At 46.4% G+C, this 21629-nt stretch overlaps 1 protein-coding gene across 2 annotated transcripts; it reads right to left on the reverse strand.

Annotated features, from left to right (window-relative positions):
* Nucleotides 1-228: 228 nt before the first annotated feature.
* Nucleotides 229-11710, reverse strand: Dact1 (dishevelled binding antagonist of beta catenin 1). 2 transcript variants are annotated; one of them, XM_075947934.1, is made up of 4 exons: nt 11243-11710; nt 8799-8931; nt 7878-8033; nt 229-3265 (listed from the first exon to the last, which is right to left on the reverse strand). In XM_075947934.1, exons 1-4 carry the CDS (start codon nt 11564-11566, stop codon nt 1428-1430), a joined length of 2451 nt encoding a protein of 816 aa, XP_075804049.1. In that variant the 5' UTR covers nt 11567-11710; the 3' UTR covers nt 229-1427. The 2 variants fall into 2 exon arrangements, with proteins under 2 accessions (XP_075804049.1, XP_075804050.1); XM_075947935.1 differs by having other exon boundaries at nt 229-3154; nt 11243-11709.
* Nucleotides 11711-21629: the final 9919 nt, after the last annotated feature.

Genomic DNA, 21629 nt, shown 5'->3' on the forward strand with positions numbered 1-21629 from the left:
ACCAGCCACACACATGCTCCACATCCATACATGCAGGCAAAATACTCACATAAAATAACATAAACCTAATACAAATATTCTTAAAGTGGTTTGCTTTTCAAAATCTGCCTATTCACTATCCTAAGCACAGTAAAAACCTATCTCAATTATGGCAAATAATGCTGTACTGCTGGAACAAGGCTAATATAAATCTCAACAATAACAGCAACAGCCAGCACAAGATTTATAGGTGTAAACATCTGGTTTTTATAACAAATAACAAAGTTAACAGCAATAAAACAAATCATTTAGTACAGCATATAATGTGTTATATTAAATTTACACAATGATATATATAAAAACACATACTGTTTATATCATACAGTAATTCAACAACAAGAATATCAAAACAGGAATCCAAACAGCTACTACTCATGCACAAAACATGCATATATTGGTACTTTAAAAAGGCTATTTTACACAATACTGTTTACCAAAAGCTTTCTAAAAAAGTTAAAGCCCTTCCAAGTAAGTCAGTGGCCCAATGGGGACTGGAATGCACTAATATTTAGGCCAGAGTTTAGGTGGCACTGTGCTCAGCGAGCAATTATGGGCTTAGAGTCACGCCCATTAAGGGTGAATGTCTTTGCACCAAAGGACCAACATTTTATCACCAAGGCAAGCCCTCTAAGGGACAAACGGTTGTATTGGCTACAAGCCAGGAGCGGAGAGAAAGGCATCAAAAACTGCTGGATACATGGCCCAAGAGAGGGTTACTGTAACAAAGGCTGGGGCACTACATATGGCAAAGGTTTTTTGTGAATCTTCTTAAGGTACTGTTGGTCTCTCTACCCTGATTGCCACCTCTAGATTCACAGTCTGGTCTACAAGTTCTAAATCCAATAAAAAGCGTACTTCTGAGAAGAAAACGAGATGCGGAGACCTCTGAGAAGAGTTGACTGTATTAAAAAATTTACCGAAAGCAATGACCATTTTTTTTCTACGTACTCTATACAATTCAATGCAATGCCCATCATCTGGAAAGCCCTTTCAGGGACACAGCCCTAAAGAATCAAGGAGCAAGTTCATGTCTTAAAAAATTCCATCCACGGACCTTGGAAACAAACGGTCTCATCCAAATAAAACCTGAACATCAAAAAACCTGTATTTTGCAGACGCTCGGACAATATAAACCAAAAAATAAAAAAAGTTGATAATCAAAATTCATTCACTATCACCACCATTAAGACCTTACTATTTACTTCTAACTAGCGATACATCCTTCACCTTCCATCAAAGGCACTAGCGTCCATACATAATTTAACGTGGGCTTATCCTAACAAAAGGTAAGTATCCCATTTCAATATGACACAAATATTAAGACACCACTTTTTTTTTCCCCTAGAGACATGGGGATCAGGAGGAGGAACACAGTCTACATCAGCCACTCAAACGGTAGTCATTAGTTTCAAGGAGCCCGACCGGAAGCGGAGGATCTTCTTCTTGAGGTTGTGCGACGCCTTGATCTTGACAAAGGTTTTCGTGGGACAGGTGTGAAGGTCCGGGGCGGTGACAGTTTGAAGTGGGAGAGTCTGGACGAACTGGGACCAGATTAAACCCCCGCTCTCCTCCGAGTCGCTGGTGGTGGTGCTCTCGCCCACGAACTCACCCTCGCTCACGCTGGACTCGCTGTCGCCGAAGCAGTTGGTGGTGTAGTTGCTCTGCTCGTCCTCGCTGGTGTCCACCACGGTCGAGTGGAAGAGCGACTCGCACTCGGCGGAGTACTCGGAGTCGCTGGCCACGTAGGCGTAGGGGCTGGGGTAGGGCAGCGCCACGGCCACCGGGTAGGCGCCCCCGTGCTCCCTGCGGGCCCGCCGTGCCCGCCGCAGGGCCTCCTCGTAGGAGACCTCGGCCGACGACTTCCACCGGCGGTAGTCGGTTCGCTTGTGCTTCGGTTTGGCCACCACCGGCTCCCGTCCGTGCGCATGCGCCCTGCCGCCCGCCCGATGGCCGCCAGCGCCCAGGGCCCTGCTGGGAAGGCCCGCGTCGGGTGGCCCACCGCGCCGGCCCTTGGAGGAGGCCTTCCTGAGTTTCCTGTTTGTATCCGAGTCGTCGGGGAAGCGGCACTTCTTGCCCGCCACCCGCGTTTTCTCCCGAACCGTGGGCAGGCCGTGCTCCGGGGCCGCGGGGCCGCGGGCCTTCAGGGTGGCGCTCCTGGCGACGCCCGGGTTCCTGTGTGCACGGTGAGGCCTGGCGCCCGCCTGCTGCCCCGGGATGAACTGAGCCTTCACCAGATGCCCCTCTTCGAGGCTCTGAGACGAGCCCTCGCTTTTGAAGTCCAAGGGCGGCCGGTCCACCGCGGGCAGAGCCTGGAGGCCGCCCTTCTGTGGCATCTTCTTCTGGGGCTGCGGAGCTTTGTTCTCTACCGGGGCGACGGGGCCTCTGTCGGGACTAGCTTTAGGAGAGACAGCTGAGACCTGGCCGCTTTCCTTCGGGGACTCCCCCAGCCCCACCGGACACCTTGCGAGCTCTTGAGAGGCTGCCTTGGCGGTTTTGGGCAGATGCTTGCTTGGGGGTTCCATGGCCGCACTGGCCGAGCAGCCCTCCGACAGAGCCAACCTCTTGCTTTCCAATGGCTCCGCCTTTGAGTCTTTTGACCTCTGCTTAGGTGGGGAGAATGGCCCTGTTTCCAAAGTGGCTATTCCCCCAGAGGGCAAACACATCTGTTTCGTATTCTTAAGGTTCACACCACCGCCTTGTGGGACGACGACACCAGGGACCCTGACACACACACTTCCATTCCTCAAAAGCCCCTTGGTTGGGTCAGCGTTCACACTCGTTCTAGGTTTATTGGTCCTTACAGGGTGTGTTTTTTTCTGGACCAGGCTCAGAATGTAGCCATCCATTTTCTTACTGGATGAAGAAGGATGGGAAGTCGACCACAAACCGCTCGGAGATGGCAAGGAGTTATCAGCTTTGGTGGCGTTCATTTCAGATCCGAGGCAAATGTCACTGGCGTGGCTCCCAAGCCCCTCCTCTTCTCGCAGAGAGCTGCCCGTCAGACAAAGGAGAAACATTGGGCTCTGCACAGCCACGGCATGAAGCGGACTGGGATATCGATATACATCATTCCCGTTTTTAGACACCAGATCACACTGGTATTTAGGGTTCACATCTGCAATGACATCAAGGGAATTAAATTGTGGTGTGGAGGGGGAACTGCAAATTGCCCCGGAGGCCTGGTCTTCACAGTGGCCGCCTTTACATTCCAACCATCCTATGAGATCTGAAAAACATGTAAAGGTACACTGAAGAAATGAACCGCTAGCACAGCCTGACTCTGGCCGAATGTCACTAAAGAAACTTACAGGTGGAGAGAGAGTATCAAAGGATTGGGAAACACTCCGCACTAGCTCTTCTACAAGTTTACATGAAGGTCATGGGTTACTGAATGAAGGCAAAAAATATCCGAGAACTTTGACAAAAATTTGTATCATGTCTTTAACAAAAAACATAAGCCACGGATAATGCCTTGAAACTACTGAATAATGAAAGGAAATACTTCCTGAACCTTAGCGACAGTGATGACATAAACCAATGTAGTTTTTAAGATATGTAAAGAAACTCTGAAGTGAAGCACACCAAAATCCTAACAATACCCTTCCAGTGCGGTGAGGGAAAAGCGGTGGTCGCGCTCTTCTGTTTCCAGTAACTACTATAGATGTGAGCTGTCATGTGGATGTTGGGAATTGAAGCCGGCTCCTCGGGGAGAGCAGTTAGTGCTCCTAACCACTGAGCCACCTCTCCAGCACCCTCAAATATTTTTAAGGACTATATTTTTTTTTTTTTTTGGTTTTTTTCGAGACAGGGTTTCTCTGTAGCTTTGGTGCCTGTCCCAGAACTAGCTCTTGTAGACCAGGCTGGCCTCGAACTCCTAGAGACCCGCCTGCCTCTGCCTCCCGAGTGCTGGGATTAAAGGCGTGTGCCAGCACCGCCCGGTTTAAGGACTATTTTTATTTTTAAGTGTGTGTGTGTGCATGCGCCCGTGTGTTAGTGTATATGTGTGCAGGTGCCCACAGAGATGACAGGATGTCATCAGACTCTGAGGATGACTTACGAGCAGTGTGGACACCTGAAGTGCAAGAGCCCAATCGAAGCCTGCTCTCCAGTGCCCAGGTCTACCACAGTAACCCTAGGAAAACTGCTCTCCAGTGCCCAGGTCTACCACAGTAACCCTAGGAAAACTTCTCTCCAGTGCCCAGGTCTACCACAGTAACCCTAGTAAAACTTCTCTCCAGTGCCCAGGTCTACCACAGTAACCCTAGGAAAACTGCTCTCCAGTGCCCAGGTCTACCACAGTAACCCTAGGAAAACTGCTCTCCAGTGCCCAGGTCTACCACAGTAACCCTAGTAAAACTTCTCTCCAGTGCCACAGTAACCCTAGAAAAACTGCTCTCCAGTGCCACAGTAACCCTAGAAAAACTGTTCTCTAGTGCCCAGGTCTACCACAGTAACCCTAGGAAAACTTCTCTCCAGTGCCCAGGTCTACCACAGTAACCCTAGTAAAACTTCTCTCCAGTGCCCAGGTCTACCACAGTAACCCTAGGAAAACTGCTCTCCAGTGCCCAGGTCTACCACAGTAACCCTAGGAAAACTGCTCTCCAGTGCCCAGGTCTACCACAGTAACCCTAGGAAAACTTCTCTCCAGTGCCACAGTAACCCTAGAAAAACTGCTCTCCAGTGCCACAGTAACCCTAGAAAAACTGCTCTCTAGTGCCCAGGTCTACCACAGTAACCCTAGGAAAACTGCTCTCCAGTGCCCAGGTCTACCACAGTAACCCTAGGAAAACTGCTCTCCAGTGTCACAGTAACCCTAGGAAAACTGCTCTCCAGTGCCCAGGTCTACCACAGTAACCCTAGGAAAACTGCTCTCCAGTGTCACAGTAACCCTAGGAAAACTGCTCTCCAGTGTCACAGTAACCCTAGGAAAACTGCTCTCCAGTGCCACAGTAACCCTAGGAAACTGCTCTCCAGTGCCCAGGTCTACCACAGTAACCCTAGGAAAACTGCTCTCCAGTGCCACAGTAACCCTAGGAAACTGCTCTCCAGTGCCACAGTAACCCTAGGAAACTGCTCTCCAGTGCCACAGTAACCCTAGGAAACTGCTCTCCAGTGCCACAGTAACCCTAGGAAACTGCTCTCCAGTGCCACAGTAACCCTAGGAAAACTGCTCTCCAGTGCCCAGGTCTACCACAGTAACCCTAGGAAAACTGCTCTCCAGTGCCCAGGTCTTACCACAGTAACCCTAGGAAAACTGCTCTCCAGTGCCCAAGTCATACCACAGTAACCCTAGGAAAACTGCTCTCCAGTGCCCAGGTCTACCACAGTAACCCCTAGTAAAACTTAACACCCACTGTGTCTTCAGGAATGACACTAAGAACAATACTTTTAAATAGGATAAGGAATATTTGGTAAGATTTTTAAAGACTGAGCAGTTTTATAAATTCCTTGGGGCTGGAGACAAAGTTCAGCAGTTAAGAGCATTTGCTGCTCTTTCAGAGAATCCGGATTCAGTTCTCCACATCTACATGACTCCCAGCTGCCCTCTGGCAGCTCTAGAGGATCTGACGCCCTCCCTCTTCTGGCCTCTGGACCTATACATGTGGTGCACATACATACATGCAGGCATATTCATACACATAAAATGCTTTTTTTTAAGGAGAAATTCCATCAATCTCAAAAATGTACATGTCAAAATACAATGAAACAAAGCCCTTAGTAAAATGTTGATTTCTAGCTTGTAAAATGTTATAACAAAATCTTTTTATGACCTTCAGTTAGGGAAATTAGAAGTTTTTCTCTATTATATCTATTTGTTTAAATAATAAGAACTTGCTATGTATAAAATAGCAGTCTTGGGAGAAAAAGCAAAAAGATAATCTAGACTCAAGGATGATAAAATTTGTAAGGAGGTTTTTGTTGTTGTTGTTTTTAATGAAAATGCCATGTCTCAACAGCTAATAAAAGCGTGTTAACAGTAGGGAAGCCCAGCACGGTGATGAGGACCTATAATCCCAGCAGGAAGAGGGCCAGGGGCAGGGGAGCCCGGAGTTAAGAAAGAAGAAAGGACAAAGAACTCTGAAGAAAAGAAAGGACAGGAAAAACCTAAAATGAGGCCTCTCTAGCTGACATTGTTTCCCATCATCTCTCCCCTGGCGCCTTAAACCCACTTTTTTTGTCTTAAAATCACATTTGCCTATGAGTCTCATTTGCCTTTCTCTAGACTTAGAGTGGAACAACACGTTCCCCAAGGCCCAGCCCAACTGTCTCAATTATGTAATGTTGTACCGTTTGGAAGAGCTAGGAGTCTGTCTTCAAGGAAAACCTGCCCAAAGTGCCTTTTAATGGGTTTATAAAGTTTCCCTCTGAAACCAGATCTGCAGAGTGATGGGGAGCAATTAGCAATGAACTTGAGGCCCAGATACTAGATAACAGGTTCTGTACTCATCCCGGGTGGTTGATTCCTACTGATAACACACACTGTACAAATGCAAAGGCTTGACCAATTAGCAACCTCAGCTGCTCAGTGTGATGTTTGTTTTGCCTGGACTCAAAAATCCAGCCTTGTACTCAGATGAAAATCACAGAGGGCAGTGGCAATCCCTGCTCCTCCAGCAGCTCTAATCCTCGGATTTTCTCTGCTCTTCTACACCAAAATATAGCAGGAAGGAGGGGGAGTTCCGGCTCAGGAGCTTCTAGCAATAGCTGGCTGATAAGCCACAATTTTATTTTATTGTTTTAATCAGATGAGATGGTTAAATGTAACCATTTCTGAATTCTCTTGGAGTGGTGGGACAGCATAAATTAGACCTGAGTTTGAATCCAGCCGTGCCCAACTATATATAGCCTCAAATCATTTAAATGACTTCACTTGGCTTCATTTTTTAATATTTAGTTTTATGTGTATATGCCTGAGTGTATGTACCACATGTGTAGAGGAGCCTGCAAAGGTCAGAAGAGGATCAGATCCCTTGGAACAAGAGTTACAGATGGTCGTGCTGGAACCTGAACTCAGGTCCTCCGCAAGAGCAGTAAGTGCTGCTGAGCCATCTCTCCAGCCCTCATTTTCTTAATACATAACTACACCCAAAGGGCAACAACTACACCCTGAAAAGTGTTAGGAGGATTCAAAGAAGATAAATGTATGCAGAGCATCACAAATTCTTCCATCACTAACAATACCATGATTATCTCTAAAGCCTGAGGTGGATTATAATATACAGATTATGGGGAATTTCACCATGTGGGGTATTCTGAGAAACATGGAAGGGCCACTATTCCCAGTATCAACCGCCTCTGGTTAGACTGATGGGCATATGTAACTTAATGTGTAGTTTAAAGAATAAAAGAGTTCCAGGACAGTTTTCAAAAGAAAATAAAGGACCAGACATGTAGCCCAGGGGTACCCCAGAAACACAAAAAAAGGATGTAAAATGGGTCTGTAGATTGTATATAGTATGTGTTTAGTATATGCAAGAACCTGGATTCTATCACCAGCATGAGAGGAATGAGAGAAGGACAGAAGGAGGGAGGGACGGACAGATGGAGGGGTTAAACAGCAAAGAAACAGAGTATATATCTCTAATATAGGGACAATTCCTCTAAAGGCAAAGTGTCTTTCTAATTCCATAATATAACGTCAAATGGCACCCAAAGAGTTGGTTAGTCTAGATGTTCATCTGGACCGGCGTACAGGCTCTGTGTGGAACTGTGGCTCCGAGTGCATGCAGCACACTGACCAAACTGTCTTCCTATCCAGGAAGCCGCTGGAGCCACATAATTTTAAAGACTCCTGACCTCACCCAATTAAAATTTCTGTCAGTGCTAAAAATCCTTACCTGCAGATTTGGGGCAACCATCTGAGATAGTCAAAGCTGCCTCCAAGGGGCTGCAGAAGCAGGTGCTGGAATGGCAACTGGACAAACACTCACTGAACACGGAGTTAGAGGAATTGGAAAGGGATCCCGAAGCCCCATCACTCAGCTCATAAAACCCTACAAGTAAAAAGACGGTTGGAATTAAGATCATATTAAGCAATAATAAATATTTATGTCTAAATAGGCAAACGGGTAAAGCATCGAAGAAAAGAAAAGCTGGTTTCTGATTTAAATTGTTGGGGAGATTCACATACATTGTAGATTTTAGGGTCCTGGTTATATGGTTTTATTTCAAATATTCCTTAGAAAAGGCAAAAATTACACAACTCTGGGTATAGTTCAAAGTTCCCTTCATCTTCCACTTTTAAAGGTGTGTAAATCTGACAGAACCTCACCATCAGGAGTGTTTCAAAAGGAATAACTAAGTTCTCTGGGTGTGGTGGCTCATGCCTATAATCCCAGCACTCAGAAGGCTGAAGCAGGAAGACAAGAGCGGTCAGGCTGGGCTACCAAAAAAACTGAAGGAAACACGTAAGTAACTTTAAGAGAAAAAGAAACTTAGGAGCCAAATGGCTTAAAAGAAGAAGATGAAATTGCGGTGATCTCAGGAAATTGAAGTGTGGCTCATCTTCTAGCCCAGATCTGACTTTCTCAGGTTCCAAAGCAGATCTGTTTGCTTCTCCAGAAGTCTGAATAGAACTTTGTGGGTTTTGGACTCAGGGGACATTAGGCAGCTCAATCTTGTTATTAAAAATGTTGTAGACTGAATTTATTTCCTTCTTGAGCAACTGTATGGCAGGCTGCTCTTCAAAAGTTCTCACACTGGAAACAAACTCCATTGCCACTTGCTAAGACATTTCCCTGAGGCGCCTGCTGGCTCACCTGAGCTAGGCCGGCTGTCCGTCTCCAGCTGCTCTTCGGACGTCTTTTCAACATCCAGTCTCAGGTCACTTATCTGTTTGTCAAGTTCCTGCAGCTGATTCAGCAGACCGGCATCTCTTCTCCTCAAGCAGTTCTGATGGGGGAGAAGCAGGGAAAGAGAATGGGCACACTGGATGACAAAGCCAGAACGTCTACAGAAGCCACTCATCTAGACAGTCACTGAGCTCTTCGAGAGCAAACGCTACTGGATAATCTGAAACCAAAACCTCGAGAATGCAAGGCATGGCCTATCTTTAAACCTTGGGTGATGCAGAGTTTGTTCATTAAAATAGGGCCAGCAGCACTTGACTCAGTGAATAAAATAATGCTTGCTGCTTGAGCATGATGATCTGAATTCAGTGCCCTGAACCACACTGGAAGGAGAGAACCAACTCCTGAAAAACTGTCCTTTCACCTCCACAGGAATGATGCGGCGCACAGCTGCACTCGTTGGCACACACCAAACACACAATAATGAAATTTAAAAACTCTATACAGCTGAGTTGTAGCTCAGTGGTAGGGAGCTTGACTGGTGTGCACCAGCCTCTGTGCTCAATGCCCAGCACTGGAGGAAAGGACAAGACTTGTTCTTGGCTTTTGCTGATCTATACAAACTGTGGGGTTTTAATAGGGAAGGGCAAGGAATTTGTACAGGCTTTGAATCATCTGGAGTACAGCCAGTTTAAAGAAAATCCTTCACAGAAGGCTCTTGAAGTCAGCGTAAGAGATTTCCTACTATAATCTTTCTTAGGTGAGGTTTTCTGGCCAAATGTCATGGCCTACAGAATTTTGTTTTCTATTAGTTGCTTAGTGGGGCTTAATCAGTTTTAGGGCCTTTGAAAGCGAGAAATTAATACTAATAGCCAGCGCCAAGTATAATGTGAGCTAGCAGAATCCAAAACCCTCCAGGGAAAGCCCATCAAGATTTGAACTCAACTTGGGTTTCCAAAGGTGACAGATTGGTTGTGCTAACTCACACTGCCACCTAGTGCTTCCTATTGCTAGAGAAGCAGAAGAACGCGAAAGGCATCTGGTTCAAATCAAGAATGCCAAGTCTACAAATGAAAACAGCCCCGTAAACCCTGACTGCAGTGGAATTCTTCTGACACACTGCCTTGCTCCCCTGAAGCGGACAATAGGAATGCGCCACGCACAATCTTGAGATCCGTGAAGACAAAAAGGCACTATTGTACAAGACAACGCTGAAATGTAAACGATCAGCCACAACCAGAAAGAACTGGCTCCAATTCACGTACATACAATTCTGTTCTATCACCAAAGAAACAGTAAAAATGCCAAAACAGAGAGCTATTGCACAAACCACAGCACACATCCTTGCAAAACAGATACACAGAAATAGCCAGTCCTTCCTCGTGTCCTATGACTTTAAAAGCTGGGAGACATAAGCCATATGCTTGCGTGCTAACATTTGAATTTCATCAGCTAAAAGATGAATTAAGCAAAAACGCTTTGATGCTCAATAAATACACAATCTAAAAACCGGCAATACAAGCAAACACGTGACAACCCCCAGCATCACTTTCAGAGGACCATTATCTAGCATAAGTAGTCTAATATAACAGGGCGGGTTAAGAATCTTTTTGATGTTTCCAAAACTACATTTTGAGGTCACTGAAACAAAGCTGCCGCCATTATTTTGAGGCGGCGTCAAAAGCTGTTCTCAACACATGAAGGTCCAAAGTTCTTTTCCTTCCTTGTTAATGAAGACTGCACAGAATGACTGAGACGGTGACAGAAATCCAATAAGATAAATGCTCCCAGCGAGCAGGTTCTCTCCTCTCCCACCTCCACCACCAAGTACAGCTGGCGGGCCGGATAAAATACGAGAGGAGGGGGCGAGCTCTCCGGTCAAATTGCCAGTATTTGCATCTAGTTTTAGCTGCCTTATACAAAGGACTTCTATTTAAAACTAAGCACCAGGAGAAAGAGACTTGCAGGGAAAAGAGCACCGGAAGGGGCACGGCTCCCAGCAGGAGCTTCGCTGTAACCGTAAAACTCAATGTTGGATAGTTAGCCGAGACACAAACTCCCTCCTCGCTTTTGTCCACCCCCCAGGGGAGGGGGAGTAACTAGGGAGACCACAAGGTGAAATGGCAGTTTAAGTGGGGGTCGCAAACCTCTGAGGAAGGGGGCATGCAGTAGCCTAACTTTCATCTTGGAACCAAGGGACTTCAAGAATTCCAAACGCTGGAGGGAAGAGCCGCCACCCCTCCCCGCCATCCGCGCGAGGTCGTCAGCTCCTCAGGTGACACAAAGCAGGCAACCTCCAGCAACGCGTGGAAGTCACACGCCCCGGGCATCCACGACACCGGAGTCAGGGAAAATCCGGGCGCGACCAGAGGCTACCAGCCCACCCTTCGGTCCCGCCACCGGCCACCACCTACCAACTGCCTCCGCAGCAGCAAGATGTTCTCCTCCAGGAACTTCTCCTCCAGACGGCTGCGCTGCGCCGCGTCCCCTCGCAGCTCCCCGGAGCGCGGCGTGATAGTCGCCGAGGTCCCGGAGCAGCGCAGCGCGCCGCGCACCAGCAGCTCCTGGCGTTGCCGCAAGTACCCCAGCTCCGCCAGCCCCGCCAGCGTGGCCTCCTGGCGCTCGCGGGTGCGCTGTCGCTCCGTGTCCGCCTCGCCCCTCTCGCGCCAGCGCCCCTCGGGCTCGGCGCCCCGGCCGGGGATCAGCGGCTCCGGCTCGCGCGCTGCGTCGGGCTTCATGACCCCGGCGAAGCCCGGTCAGCCCGGGCGCAGCAGCGAGCGCTAGGACCGCAGGCGAGGGCTCATGCCGCCAGCACTCGCGTCCCGCGCCGCTCCAGTCTGCCGCCCCGCAGCTGATAACGCCCCGGCCCAGCTACGTCACGCCCGGCCCCGCCACCCGCCACCCCGCCCGCCGCCGGCTTGCGGCGCTCAGCTCCTGACAGGCGCCGTGGCCGCCTGCGCCCCGCCCCGGCTCCGCCCCGGCTCCGCGCCCCCTTTTCGGTCCGACGGCACCGCGGTCCCCTAGGCGCCGATTGGCTCGGCTCTATCTCCGGAGACCGTGGCGGGCGCGGGACGGGCATCTTGTTACAGCCAACCTCGCGGGCAGGTCCGCGGGCGCCGTGGCTTCGGGCTCCCGGGACAACTTTCTGCAACTTAACCCCTTCTTCACGTGACCACTCTCCGAGTCCGTTCCCTTGGATGTGGGTTTTGCCATCCCAAGCTAATGTCTGCTGGGTACTCGAACACCATTTCTGTGGAGTTGGGTTTGGAGGGTGTCTTTGTTTTAAACTCTATTTGTAATTGAAAAAAAAAAACAAGGCAAGGACATTGTTCTTAAACTCTTTTTGGCTTTTCAATGAAAGCTTTGCTTAGAAGGCATTGAAAATCAGGCAGAAGGATACTGCTGTAAGGGCAGCAGCCCCCATCAGTTCTTATAAAAGCCCGGATTTTATGAGTGGCAAGTGAGCGCCTAAGGTTTGGGCTTTTATTGTTCCTTAGACTCTGTTTACTAGAGTCTTGACTCGTAAATCAGACTGTCTGCATCTGAATTTCATCCACCAATAGGAAGATAAGTGGCCTCTTTTTGTGCCTCCATTTACCCAATAGTAAAATGGAGCTAACGTACGTGGTAGACCAGCATGTAAATCTTAAGAGTTATTGCTCTCATCTGGGCAGTGGTGGCGCACACCTTTGATCCTAGTACTTGGGAGGCAGAGGCAGGCAGATCTACAGAGGGCGTTCAAGGACAGGCAAGGCTACACAGAGAAACCCTCTCTCGAAAAACAAAGAAAAAAGAAAGAAAAAAAAAAGAAAGAGAGGGAGAGAGTTATCACTCTCGGGTTTTTTGTTTTGTTTTGTTTTTCCCCTCCAGGGAGACTTACAAAATTTTTCCCTGAAGTAGCATTTGGGATTTGACCTGTGTCCTTGGGACGCCACACTGGGTATCTGGAAATGCCACTAGCTGGCTTATAGAGCTATACCACGTGTCTCTTAAAAAAAAAAAAGCAGTGCAGCCAAGCACCTCCAAAATTGTATTTAGCAAGTCACAATTTGATGAAGTTAAGACAAAGTGTTAGATGAAAGAACACATTTCAAGTCATGATTTCAGAATTTTACACCTTTGTCCAGCTGCTTACTCCAGCAAGGAATTCTCTCCCCACCCCCAATGTGGTCTAATCTTCCAGGATCAGTTGATTCATTCCCCAGCTCCGAACTGGTTTACAGCATGAGTGTTTGGTCCTTCTGACACGCTCTTATCTGGTTCTGGTTCTGGGCACACACAGTCTGTGTATTTAGGTGTTCACTGTGTGTCTTCTCTCCAGCCACATCATAAAAGCCCCCTGAAGGCAGGGACTGCTTTAATACCTTCATGGCATCAGCGTTCTCACTCAGTACGAGGCTGAGGCTCGTGCAGGATGCAGGCTACCTGTAAATTGTTTTTCTATTAGCATACTTTTAAACTTAATAGGACCCACTTAATCTCTCCAACAAACAGAATTAAGTTGACCTTTACGGAAAAAGACACAAACAGAAGCAAGAACTCCCTTGCCACCCACTCACACTCCTTATCCCGGACCATACCTCCCACAGACATGAAAGGGACCACAGTCTTGGTTCATAATTAGCATGATACTAAAAAATGGAACCGTATTCAGGTGTTCCCACACATACAAAGGCTACAGGTCACACGTGGTTTAGCCTATTGTATGCCAAGCACAGCGCGGTAAGACTGCTCCCTGGTTTCAGGAAGACACTTCAAGAGTAGTGTTTTGGCTTACTTGCCAAACGCCACTCTCGCGAGGCCATTGTTTCCCTCATTTATAAACAGACCTCTTGCTTTCTAGTCTGAATTAGGTTCCTTCTGGCTGGGCGGACCCTAGCATTGTGGCCTGTGTTATGTCACACATTGACAACTATATTTATATAGTCCAAGGGGGGAAAGGCTGAAACGTGTTTTTACGCACTGCTAATAAATCTTGTTACAACTGACAGACAAGTCACCCTGTCTCCAAACTTCTTCACCTTCCTACCTCCCCCCCAGCGCACACACACCCCTGCTCCCCACCAAATGCCTCTTTAGGCCGGCTTGTTAGTCCAAAGCGAGCCATTTGTCATAGCAGCTTGTCCATCTCCGTGAAAAGGTGTTCCCGAGGAGCTGAAATATTAAAACTAATGTATGCCGAGGATTCCACCAATAAAGTGGTCATGGATAGGAAAACTCGGGTTGTGCTTTCCAAAGTATCCCTTACACATTAATAAACAATGCCGTTCATTCAGATGCCAATTAAAACAAACTCGGGCTGTCAAATGAAGTCCGAAGCAAGGAACTCAATGTGGTAATTGTTTTTCCAGGAAAATTCCCAATGTCATCAGATTAAGTGTGACTGGCCTGGCTGCCCCTGTTCTCTTCTGAACCTAACAGTCAAATATTTTCCTCTCTAGTTTAGTTTGCTGGGTTTTCTTTATTCTTGGATTCTGTGTTTTATTTGTGCGGGGGGGGGGGGGCAGTAATCACCCACAACCCCCTTCCTTGATGAACAAGGTCTCCCATTCCACTGTGGTTTTGATTTTTCCTGCCTCTCGTTTAAGCAGTCACTGGCGCTTCTTCCTCCACCAGCGCTACTTATTTCTCTCTTTCAAGTGGTATTCAGCACTAGCTCGATCTTTTTCTCTCCCTGAGGCTTATTCTTTTCATAAACACTGCTATAGCCCTCCAGAGAGTGTGACATTAAAGACAGAATGAACTTCTGCCTTAAGGATCTAGAAAGTGAGCTAAAGGTACCAGCAGGAAAGCAAGAAAGCCTGTTGGCTGGACACACTACAACTGTGTAGTTTATGCTTGAAGACATTTTCTTTTTTTTTTTTTTTTAAATATTTATTTATTATGTATACAATATTCTTTCTGCATTGTGCCTGAAGGCCAGAAGAGGGCACCAGACCTCATTACAGATGGTTGTGAGCCACCATGTGGTTGCCGGGAATTGAACTCAGGACCTTTGGAAGAGCAGGCAATGCTCTTAACCACTGAGCCATCAAGGGCTGGAAAGGGTTCTTACATCATGTTCTGAAGCTAGAGCCTTGGACAGAACAGTTCCTAAGAGCACCCCATCAAAGTCTGAGCATCACTCCACAACTTCTTCATCCTGCAGTGAATATTCTATTGCACGCAGCGTAGGAGCCTTAGCTGCATGGTTTGCTATAGAGCACAGCAACAAATGATGCCTTGCAGCTTTTACGGCCAAACAGAGACAAATGATGTAATTGAGGAGCGCTGCCTCCAGACGGGAGGGGGGAAAGTAAAGTACAATCCTTTGAGATTGGGTGATGACCACCATTTGAGGGTCCGGGATCAAAGCTCCAGCCAGACATCAAAGCCCATTTGAGTCTAGTGCCAAAAGAGTCACAGTGAATTAAACTTCTTATACGGACTAATTAGAGCTGGACCCTACCATCAGAGTCGTCAGTGAGCCCACAGAGGAAAGAAAGACGACATTGAAATAAAAGATCGTCCAGAAGGAAAGTTGGTAGCAAAACTGAGCAACATCATGGCCCTGAACGCATTTTAAAAAGTCTCTTGAGGGCAGAGAGGATTAGGGAAGGATGGGGCAGACAGCAACCTCCTGACAATGCTCGTGTTGTCTGAAAGACCGTGCAACAGCCTCTTCCATCCTCTGGACTACATGAGCAAATACAGCTCACCCCTGGAAGAAAAGGTTGGCTTTTAGCTGCATGCTTAGTGCTAAAGAGGTTCATATTGCCAGGCGTCTGTTGAAGAGGCTCAAGCTGACTCTTTTGGAGACTCAAGCTTCCCTGTACCAGAGCACTGTGACCTCTGAAGAAACCTGTATGTCCAAGACTCACCTGCCCCCACGATGCTAAGACTTGATGTGCCATCCACCCTGGATCTCAGGGTCCTGATTATCATTTCTACCAGTCACCCTAACAGACAGACGCAGTGGACCAAGTGCGCAAATGCTCTAGAACCTTGGCACTACCATTGGGAAGCAAGGAAGCGTCTCATGCTCAGGCAAATCTGGGTAGCTTCCTTAAATGGTCACATTTGTTTGTTTCTGTCCTCACTTTGTTCTGTCGAAAATGTCCCCCAATTATTTAAAATTATCAATCTCACAAAACTGGTAAGTTTTGGGGTGTCTGATTTTAAGATCCACAGACTATTCCTTTGTAAGGAATCACAGGGGGTTCTTTAAGTGGCAAACTCTAGTGGCTAAGTTCCAGGGAACCCGACACCCTCACAGATATACATGCAGGCAAAACATCAAAATTTCATAAACAAGCTCCCTCTAGGATAAAAACAAACATGGACCATCATCATTAGATGGTTTTGGTGGTGGTGTGTGAGTGTGTGTGTGTGTGTGTGTGTGTGTGTGTGTGTGTGTGTGTGTGATTTAGCTGATTCCATTGTGTGGGGGGTGGCTTTGCCTACATGTATGTCTGTACCCCATATGCATGCAGTGTCTGCAGAAGCCAAAAGAGGTCATGGGATCCCCTGGGACTGGAGTTAAAGTTGTTTGTGAACTGTCATGTGGGTGCTGGGGCTTGAACCTGAGTCTACTAGAAGAACAACTGTGTCTTTGACAGTTGAGCCATCTCTCTAGCCCTAGATTACACCTCTTTAAATAAGCATTTGCTTATGCAGTGGATATCATGGAGTACCTAGTACACGCCAAGCATCGAGGATACAATCGTGAGCAAGCAAGACCCAGCCCCAGCTTCATGAGCTCTGAGTCTGCCAAGTGAAGGGGCATTGATTAAATGATGAGTAAATAATTGTGCAATTACTGTTTAAGAGGAGACCTGAAACACCGTTGATGAGAATATTACATTAGTAGAGCAACTGTGGAAAACAGCCGGGAAACTCTCAAAACAAAAGCTGTACATGGAAGTCATCCCACTCCTGCGTATCAACCCCAAGGAAAAGAAGCAAGGGTGTCGTGTCAAGGAGATACTTCCTGTCCCGTCTTTATTGCAGAACTGCCGATCGACAAGAGACAAGATACAGAGACAACCTCGGCTTTGAACAGACGACTGGGGAGAGCAAGTGTGGTATCCGCACACAATGCGACGTTTGCTGGACACAAAAGTGAACAAGAATAAAATCTTTATCACGTGTGGAAGCATGGAGGTTTATTAACTGGGTCAGGACAGGAAGACAAATGTTCACACTTATACATGGAAGTTTAAAAACAGCGAATCACGAAGTAGAAATTGAAGAGCTGTAGAGGGGATTTCCAACTGTTCTCAGCACAGGAGGCTGGAGCGATGGCTCAGCAGGGAGAAGGCTGCTCTTCCAGAGGACCTGAGTTCGGATCTTAGCGCCACATCAGGCGGCTCACACACACCTAGAACTCTGATCTGGGAGATACAGCGCTCTTTTCTGACCTCTGTAGGCACAAGTACACACACACACACACACGTAGTGTTTAAAAATGAAATAAATCTTTAAAAAAATTCAGTGTTCCCAACACAGCCAAGTGATAAACGTTGGAGGTGATGTATATGACAGTCACCATGATCTGATCATTACATATTATATACATGTACTGGAATGTCATACTGTATCCTATAAACAATCATTGTGTATTTTTAATTATTAAAGCAGATAGAGTTCAAATTATTTATTTAAAACATTATATTCAAATGAAATCACAAACATACATCACTGCTTCTTTCCTTTCCCCTCCAGTACTGGGGATCAAACCCAGGGCCTTGCATATACTGGCCAAGGATTTTCACCACTGAGCCACTTCCTCTGCCCACAAAAAAGTATTCCTGGCTTTTATAACGCTCTTTTTTTTTTTCTAAGAAAGGGGAATTTTGTTTTTCAGTACTGGGGGTTGGGCCCAACGCCTCTTGAGTTTGTCAGGGAAGGGCCCTGACATTAATACTCCAGCCTTGGAAGATTATATTTGCTTTTTATTTTTTTATTTTAAAGATACTTTCCTGCACACACTGCATGCACATGTATGTTCGGGTACCCATGCACAGATGTGGGGGCCGGAGGATTTACAGGTGGCTTCCTTTGTTGCTCACTGCCTTGCCATCTTGAAACCAGGTCTCTTGCTGAGTGGGTAGATCATTAGCTATAATTTTGGCTGGCTTGAGGGATCTCTGCCCTATCAAGGCTGGGATTACAAACAGTCATGGTCTTGGGTGTGGGTGTTGGGGACTCGAACTCAGGTCCTCATGATTGCAGAGCAGGTGTTTACTCAGAGGGTCACTTTTCCTGGGCCCCAAATATTCCCTCTTTAAACTCATATTTGAAATTTATAAAGGAGGACATTTGATCTATAAGGAAACAGTTTTAATATTCTCATCTAAATACCATCCGTTGTGTAAATAAACCAAAAATTAATTATCTTAGTCATTTATGCATTGCCTTTTCCTTGGAACCATCCCAGGAAAAACAAAACAAAACACATCACTCGTGATGCAATGGGCTAGCTCCGCTCCTTTCTATACTAGCCTGGAGAAGTGGTCAGAGAGATACTGTGCTGCTGGGGGGCTCTAGTCTTTAAATGAACATACAATTGGACGTTAGGCAGAAAGAAACCAGAACTCAAAAGAAGCTCCCACGTAGAGTTCTTGGACTGTGTTTGCCTCCAAGGCTGACACATCTACTTTATTTTTTTTTTTTAGCCATAAAAGTATTTATTGAGGGAGAGAGGGAGAGAGAGACACAGAGAGAGAGACAGAGAGAAGAGATAAAAAGAGAGAGAGACAGAGAGAACACGTGCGCACGCCAAGGAAAACAGAAAAGGAAAAGCGACACATCTACTTTAATTAAGACCCTTTGGGGGCCTGGAGATCCCAGAAGAAAAACCCAGAATGCCATTATCACCTGAGGGAGGCTAAAAACTCACACTGCTGGCTGAGGCTTAGGCAGGCTCTGCCCCATGGAGAGCTGCTTCCTAAACCCTAGCACCTCTGAGCAGCAAGTGTGAAGAGCAAAAGATCCACTTCAAACAGGACCTGGGCCTTGAGCGTGTTGGGGCTGACAGGAAGGATGGGGGCTGTGAAAAGCCTTAGATTCAAAGTGAAGTCAGCTGCCAGGACAGTCACTAGCAGCACCAGGGCCCGTAGGATGCCTAAACTTCGGCCTCCATCTCCCCACCCACCCCCACCCTGGAGCAAGCCTTCCTTGGCTAGGATTCTTTGAAGTCCATGAGGCCGGTCTTGACAACAGATGGGACAATTCACTGCTGTTCAGTTTGGTCCAGGCAGACGCAAGTCAGGGGAAGAGTATTGATTGCCTAGTGACAGAGAGTCACTGCCATTATTTTTTAAGTACCAAACTCTTCTTCTTCCAGATCTCATGGAGGAAGTTGGTTGAGTCACTGTTGGCCTTAAGTAGAAGCTGGTCTTGTAAGACCCAGATTCTGCCACGGCACTCATGGATGGTGAAATGGCTTTGGAATCCCTGTGAATGGACTTGAATTCCAGCCACATCCCACTCGATCATCCCATGATGCTCACTAACCATTTGGCTTTGACCCTTCTCAGGATCCTTTCCTCACCTGTAAAAGAGGACTTATGGGTAACCTAGCAGGTAAGTTGTGAAACAAAAGTAGGTTACCCTATAGGTTTCTATCTTTCTAGGTAAAGATAGAATGTACAGTTAAGGAGGAAAACTATCATTAGATGCTTTCTTCCTAAGCTACACATGTTGTTTTCAAATCTATATACTATCCATCTATCTATCTATCTATCTATCTATCTATCTATCCATCCATCCATCTACCTATCTATCTATTTATCTATCCATCTATCCATCCATCTATCTTCTATCTATCCATCTATCCATCTATCTATCCATCCATCTACCTATCTATCCATCTATCTATCTATCTATCCATCCATCCATCTACCTATCTATCTATCCATCCATCCATCTACCTATCTATTTATCTATCCATCCATCTATCCATCCATCCATCTATCTACCCATTTATTTATTTATCTATCTATCCATCCATCCATCCATCCATCTATCTACCCATCCATCTATCTATCTATCTATCTATCTATCTATCTATCTATCTATCTATCTATCTATCTACCCATGTATCTACCTATCCATCCATCCATCTATCCATCCATCTATCTATCTATCTATCTATCTATCTATCTATCTATCTATCTATCTATCTATCTATCTATCTGCTTATTTGAGACAGGATCTCACTATGTAGCCCTGGCTGGCTTGTAACTCACTATGTATACTAGGATGGCCTCAAAGTAAAAAACATTTGCTTGCCTCCGCCTTCTGAGTGATAGGATTAACAGCGTGGGCCACTATCTCTGGAGCTGTCTGATATTTTGTTTGATTTTGAGCTACAAGTAGATTCACTTACTCCAGGACACAAAGTTGGCAGAGATGCCAGGGCCAAGCCCTAAGGTTCTGCCCTTAGAACCTGGTGGACCAATGGAGCTAGGTGTGGAGAGAGCGCAAATTCTTGAGCCGTGCACGGAAACTCTCAGGTCCGCAGTTGCCCCACTGAGGGGCCTGCATTTGATTCACAGAGAGTCCGTGGTGGAAGATGGTAACTCCCTCATTTTTTAATAGTTCATTTTAATAGCTTACTGAGGTATCATTTAGGTTAGTGATGCTTATTCAGGCGATCTCCTTTATTGCATAGCCTCTCAGAGAATTTTAGAAGTGTAAAAGTAGAGAAAATGGTTTGTGTTGTCTCCATAAGCCCAGGAGCCGAGTTAACAGTTGCCAATGGGATTAAAACAGGTTCCATTTAGAAATGAATATTTGGGCAAAGTTGGGACCAGCAGACATAAAATACATGAAGAAAAGAGCTATCTCCATCACTAAGTTCAGTGCCAGATTATAATAAAAATTTAATAGATGCTCCATTATTATCATCATTGTTATAATTTTTCCCTAGAATTTATCAAAAACCTTTATGTCTACAGTTTATTTTTTTATCCCACACACCTTTCGGTATACCATAGTTTGTGCTGGGGAGGGGGAGGGTAGACAAAGATACCCTGGGGCAGTGTCGCAGTGACCACAAAGGAGAGCTTGACCACTGTCCCCCTAGCTCTCACTGTTCTTGCTACCAGTGGCTTTCTGTCCTCAAGTTCAATCCATCCCCCTGCCAAGCTCTCTAGTTTTCTACTCTGTGGAGCTGACCCCACCCCAGCCTCCCAAAAAGAGGTGGCAGGATGGGGTGAGGGCTTAATGTTCTGAGTCATAGGGTCAGGGACAAAGAACTGTGAGGACCAGAGCCAAGGACACTTCAAACTAGCTTAAAAATTAGTTCTAGATTGAATTTCCTTTATTTGAGATTCAGGGATGCTTTTCTGCAAAAATTTCCTCTTTTATATATTCAGAACTAAAGAACATATAGAGAAACGCTAAAGCCAAAATATGACCTCAAGAACTCAGAAATGAATTCTTGGCTTATTCAGAGTTGCCTCCCTTGTTCCATTGGATTTTCAACTCCTTGAGGGCAGGAACAGTTTGTCTCACTTCCAATTCCCTCAGGACACAGCCAGGAAGGCAGGAGCTCGGCAGATGCTGGCTCGTTCAGTTGCTGCTCCCCTCCCCAGACAGATTGAGATAGACAAACTCCCATCTGTGCGGTCCCAGAAGAAACGACCAGAAAAGTCTATAAATAGATATTTAGAAACAAACCAAAACGGGGCACTTTTCCTGTCCACTCCACTTTGAGAACCATCTCATCAGTTTCTGCCCTTTAGAAAAATATGAGGAAACAGGAAAAAAGAGAAACAGTTCCATTTCTGAAAAGATAAGGATGAAGTCTGATAA

This window comes from Microtus pennsylvanicus, chromosome 14 (genome assembly GCF_037038515.1).
Source record: "Microtus pennsylvanicus isolate mMicPen1 chromosome 14, mMicPen1.hap1, whole genome shotgun sequence".
NCBI classification, from domain to species: domain Eukaryota; kingdom Metazoa; phylum Chordata; class Mammalia; order Rodentia; family Cricetidae; genus Microtus; species Microtus pennsylvanicus.